Source organism: Solanum stenotomum, chromosome 1 (assembly GCF_019186545.1).
Source record: "Solanum stenotomum isolate F172 chromosome 1, ASM1918654v1, whole genome shotgun sequence".
Taxonomy (NCBI): Eukaryota; Viridiplantae; Streptophyta; class Magnoliopsida; order Solanales; family Solanaceae; genus Solanum; species Solanum stenotomum.
In genome coordinates this window covers 56877167-56883078 of record NC_064282.1, presented here as the reverse complement: position 1 = coordinate 56883078, position 5912 = coordinate 56877167, and the positions used below count along the sequence as shown (strand labels likewise).

General features: G+C 37.1%; 1 protein-coding gene across 1 annotated transcript; it reads right to left on the bottom strand.

Annotated features, from left to right (window-relative positions):
• On the bottom strand, positions 1 to 4908 carry LOC125853831 (multiple organellar RNA editing factor 3, mitochondrial-like). The gene is made up of 4 exons (XM_049533582.1): positions 4495 to 4908; positions 1862 to 1959; positions 681 to 746; positions 1 to 578 (listed from the first exon to the last, which is right to left on the bottom strand). The coding sequence occupies exons 1-4, from the start codon at positions 4848 to 4850 to the stop codon at positions 325 to 327; spliced, it is 774 nt and encodes a 257-aa protein (XP_049389539.1). The 5' UTR covers positions 4851 to 4908; the 3' UTR covers positions 1 to 324.
• Positions 4909 to 5912: the final 1004 nt, after the last annotated feature.

Here is a 5912-nt window from a genome sequence, read left to right as displayed (position 1 = left end):
TGAAAGAAACAAATTTAACAGCAAACATCATTCAAATTAACATCTCTGAATTGACACTGTTTTGATTTACTGTTCTACAACGCTTAAATATGAAAACCATTTCCTAAAGACAACTTAAACAAGAAGATTCACCTTCTAGTATATGGCACAATGCTCTTTGTGTGTTCAGGTACGAAAAGATATTCGCATTTCAATCATCTGAAAAATATGCCCTTTCACTCGGTTGAGAACTCATGAAACGAACAATTTACGAGGCAAATAGTATCTCACCCAACCTAATCCCATTAGTACAGATTATACTGTATGACAATTGGCATAGGAGCTTCAACTATTATTCCCCTGAGATCCTGCCGGACCTCCAGTTCCATGGGAGAAATTCTGGCCTTCGATTGACACTGGTTGTGCAGGATGTTGCTGATTGGGTACCCATGCTCCTCTTTGTATTGGTTCTCTTCTTTCAACCTGCATGGTCTCCCGGCGTCTGTCATAACGAGGTCGGGGCCTGGGTCTAGTACTTTGGTTTTGGTTAAATCTATATTGTGGCCTATGGATGACTTTTCCATCTATGAACTGATCACCTAAACATCAATCAACGGAAACAGTAAACAGGTGAAACAGACATGCTACTAGTGACAGAAGAATCCCAAAGGCATAGAAACACAAGTTTTCAGCAAACCAACCTCCATAATCCTTGTTGGGGACATCTAGATATGAATCTGGCAAGACCCACAAAACACCAGGTAGACCTACATATGACATTAGGAAATCAATCATGATGAAATCAAATAACAGAATTCTGAGAATAACAATATATCTACTAACTACTAACGGGGAGACCAAACCTCAAAGTGCATGCATGCCAATATTAGGGAAGGGTAATAGTTTTCTCATACAGAAGGTTAAGCCGATCCTAAAGTTCAATCAATAAACTAGCAGTGTTATTAATATTAATGTGAAAAATGGAAGAAGAAAGATAAAGGTTTAATGGAGCTTCACAAAGTGTACAAAAGATAATGAAGATAAGCACAAAAGAATACAATAAAATATGCAAGTAGCACTACTTGTATATTTTATAAGCACAAGCAATAATTATATGGACAAAGAAACTGAAAAAACTACAACTAAGTGAACTGATCAGTGATGTCTTCTAAGGACAGAGCTCATGGGTGATGAGGCGCATTACTTATTTTATTGCTGCACACACTGAACAGTAGACTATTCGACTAAAATCATTCACCCTGTGATGTACCTAATTTTAGAGCCTAAACAATCCAGTCAACTGGGACTCAATCCCAAAGTTATTGGGGTCGACCATATGAATCCTATTCTTCCATTCCTCTTCATTCTGGTCGAAAGCCATCAAAAGTTGATATTTTTAATCGCAAAAGTATCAAGGGTAAGCTGATTATTGCATGGAGGTTATGACAGAGCTTTAGCATTGGTTTAGATAACCTATAATCTCATACAGAAGCTGCTTATGTTACAAGTGTAAGCTTTAAACCTGGATCTTGCATATCCAATATTCGCAAATTAAAGAGGGCTCCAAGTAAGCACTTAACTCTACAACTAAGGCATTTCTTTTCCATTCTAGGGAAAGTGTGGAAAAGAGGAATGTGAATGCTCATTCCTTCTTCAAATCATCGAACAAAAGTTGTATGTTCACTTTAGAACTTCAAGATTATCCCCATTTCAGTTGCTATCCCAAAATAACTAAGTATTTGCCCCTACTTAACCTGATATTAGAAAATACCAATTCTTAACTTTTTATAATGACAAGACAATTTGAGAATGGAGAGAACGGAACTTCAGATAACAATTAACAAGTAACTCAAGGAAAACAAATGAAAAGAAAACCACATACCTTTAACTTTGTAGGAAAGCTCTTCAGAAATCAAAACACCAAACCCAGTGTATGTGGTTGTACAAACAGAATAAATCTTCTTTTTGGCTTCTTCCTCACTGCATACCAACAAACAGCTATGAAATACCACTAGTCCATTATATAAACAAAACAGCATATGCCTAATAATACACAAAAAGGTTTACTAGTCAAAGCAGTGAAATAACACCGTTCATTTCAAAATCTTATACAGTATATTCAACTCTAAGAATAAGGTCCTTGATGTAGAAAAGCTAAACTGACAAATTCGACATACATCAGTATTCAAGCACATAATGGGTCATATATGCACCAATATAATTACTCTGCAACATAGTTAGAACTCATAACTTGGTAGACAAGTTTGCAGAAGTTAATAGAACTACTTAGTTCATAAAGCTATGAAGATCTGTTGAAAGAATAAATAAATAAAGTTATGAACTGTAAAGAATTCAACAGAAAAGACTAGAAGAGATCAAAACAAGGAAATCAAGGAAATATATTGAGATATACAGTGAACAAGTAACACAACCATACATAAATATGCACCACAATATTACCCAATTTTCCAATCCCTAATGAACTGCATCATGTACTTCATAAAAAAGGAACAACATGGTAGCAACTTAGAATGTTAACCTTCACAAACAAATTGTTTTCCATCTATTTTACTTTGGTTTAATACCAATTTCTGTCTCCAAATCAAATTAAACTTGAATTAACTGTGATTTGAAAAATCTTCTCTCAGAAAGGAAACTACATTCAAGTCTATAAAACACAATGTTATATCATATCATAAAAGAAAAACACAACATTACCTCAATTCTCCAATCCCTAGTGAACCATATCATGTTGTACTAGCAACAACATGGTAGTAATTTGGAATGTGAACTTTTGCAAAACAAATTGTTATCCTTCTCATTTACAACTGTTTATTCCAATTTTTGTCACTAAATCAAATTAAACTTGAACAAAATGTGATTCAAACAGTTTTTTCTTAGAAAACAGCATACTACATGAAAATCTGCAAAGTACAACATTATTGGGTTCTCCAATCCCTAGTGAACTGCATCATGTCATTCCAGAAACAACACGGTAGGATATTGGAATGTACAAATTTGCAAAAAAAAAAGATTTTTATTCTTCTCTTGTACCACATTTTAATTAATTTTGTTTCTATATCCAACTGAAGCTTAAAAAAGGTGATTCCTGTAAGGATCAATAGCCAGGACAATGCGGAATTTACCAAAACAAATGTTTACTAGCAATAACAAGGACATTAAGTAAACAACGAATTACATAGTTCAGTCAGTTTGACCGACGGACTGCATCCATGAACAGAGGAGCAAATTAAATATATCAAAAAGTGCATTAGAAAGAGTAATATCTCCAGTTATCCAAAAATATCCCAAGAGAATACTCCAACGATGATCACTCCGCAGGAGATTCACTCAGTACTCTCTAACAACTCACACTTCCCACTTGGCATCATATCCACCTCCTCATGGGAACTTTAAGTATCCTTACAGAGGTTCATCCCACACTTACACTGTATTAAGGGACTCAAGCTCTGATACCAAATTAGACATATCCTAAAGCCCATGACACATACTGTCCACTTTATCTCAATATGCTTCATGGCTTTGACATTTGGTTAAGTCATATCGAGCCCAAAAGTGTGCTTATCAAGTTAACTTTTCTTTTTTATATACATCCTAAGATTTTCTAGCCCCTATTCGATATGAGATTCGCTTGAAGTGTTACATGCACTCTGCACTCTTCCTCTGAAAGTCTACCAACCTAAAAGCCCTACTAGTCTTTACCCATCCTTATCAACTCACCCTCCAGCGCCACAAGAAGGAATTGAATAAGTTATCATCATCTCTAATAGGTGACCAGAGGCGTATCTAAAGGGGTTCCGTGGGTTCACGTGAACCCATGCTCCCCTCTCTAGATTGTATATAATAGTGTTATATTTATAAAAAAATATTTAAATATAGAGGCGTGAACCCACATTAAAAGTAACATATAATAATACGATGAACATTGGGTGCACCTCTTTAAGCAAATATAAAAATTTAAATCTAATTATATTTATCTTATTTTTGTTACTAACACCCCTCCAAGTGGTTATCGGTAGCACTTTTGACGTTTCAATCAATTTTTCTTTTATTTTTTTGCTTTGATCTTTCAAAATTTCAAATGTGTAACATTGAAAATTCCTAAAAAAAATTAGCACGGTATAATTTTTATATAATTAAATCAAATCTGTATATTAAAATTTAAAACTAGTAGTATTATATATGTTGAACCTATAATTTTTGAAGTTTAAAGGTTTAGTGTTAAGAACATAAAGGTTAAACCGATCAAATTTATATCTTAGATGCATCTTTTCGTAATAATGCACCCATCCTTACGAAATCCTGAATACGCCTCTGTTAAGGTGACCCAGGTAGTCTCTTTGGTTAGGTCTCACGTATAGTATGCCAATGAGGAGCTCGATAAACCAGTTTTACCACAACTACTTTCATCCTTCTATCTATTCATAAAAAAACAAACAAGCTAGGTATAATATGCCAACAAGAAACCAAAAAAGGGGCTATTTTTCAGAGTACCTTCCGACAACGGCAGCAATGGTTTTAACATATGCATTGATCATATCTTCCTCAGAGGGCTTAGGATCAGGAAACTCCATAACAATTAACCAATGCTCATAGTCACATCCATCCAAAAGTATGGTCTCCTTGGGGGGCCGGTTACTCCAGTTGGGAGAAGGATCATTGAGGGGCGAGTAACCCGACCCGGATGACTTGGGACGGGTCGGAACAAATTGCTCTGATGGGTAATACTGGGGATTGAAGAAAAGGGGAAGAACAAATCGAAATCGAGATGATGATGATGATGAAGAAGATGAAGAGAGTGCACGGTAAATGGTGGAAGCTAAAGTGTGCCTGGTGGCGAACAGCGCCATTAGAGAAGCTGTGGAAATGAGAGGAAACTCTCAAATTGGAGAAGTGAGGATTTGAGTTGGAGGAGGTATAAGGTTTATCGAGGGTTTAAACAGTTAAGAAGGAAACATTTGGGAACTTCGCAAATTTCATTCAAAGGATGAGAAAATTATCAAAGTAGTTCTTAATGTATCGAGTTGTTTTTTTTTTAAAAATATTTTATATGATATATAGAGTCCTTAATATATTATAAAATGTGTTCAATTTGATCATTTGTCCTAAAAATAATAACTTCATAAAAAAAATTCTGTTAAATTTAATCATCGATGTGACTAAAAAATAAATTCAAAAACTCTCATTCCCCACTGTTGAATTTATGAATCTAGATTGAAAATGTTACAGTGTAACAACCGGAAAATTTGTAGGTTGAACTAGAGCCAAAACGTAATGTCAAAGAGATATAAAATGAACTCCCCTAAGTTAGTAAACCATCTAGGTGTCCTATAGGGGTTTATGAACTAAGGCCTTAGGGAGGAGTGCCAAGCAAAAAGGGGGCAAGCCAAGGCCAAAGGCCAAGGCAGCCCCAAACTTGGAGCTACTGCCTCAAGCCCCACGGCCACCACCACGGCTCGTGGTCATGACCACGGGCAAGTGGGAGGCTCCGTGGAGTTTCCTTGGCCAAGGGAGAGGGACCTCCAAGTGTCCTAGACACTGTCTTACCCTTCACGAGAGGGACCACGAGTCGTTGTACACTTCACGACTCGTGAAGGTGGGCGTGGAGTTCCTTTTGAGTTTTGGAAGTTGGGGGCGTTTGGAGTAGCTACTGCCCAAGGCACCATGGGCACCACTACGGGTCGTGGTGCACTTGACGAGGGAAAAGGGTGGCTCGTGAAGGTCACTTGTCACCTAGGCTTGAAGGCCTTGACAAGGCCTTGCCCTCACAAGGCCAAGTCATGACCAAGGCCATCATCACAGACTGTGGTCCTCACCACGGATTGTGGGAGGCTCCATGGTCTTGCCTTGGCCAAGTGTTGGCTTGTGCATGAAAGAGGAGCTACTGCCTCCAACTCCACGGACAACACCAC

What these genes read in the sequence shown, in the direction of transcription:
- LOC125853831 (XM_049533582.1), bottom strand. Translation starts at nt 4,850, where the DNA reads ATGGCGCTGTTCGCCACCAGGCACACTTTAGCTTCCACCATTTACCGT. An exon ending in ATTGCTGCCGTTGTCGGAAG is followed by an intron (nt 1,960 to 4,494) that starts GTACTCTGAAAA and finishes GTTGGTATGCAG; the next exon opens with TGAGGAAGAAGCCAAAAAGA. An exon ending in GCTTTCCTACAAAGTTAAAG is followed by an intron (nt 747 to 1,861) that starts GTATGTGGTTTT and finishes TGTCATATGTAG; the next exon opens with GTCTACCTGGTGTTTTGTGG.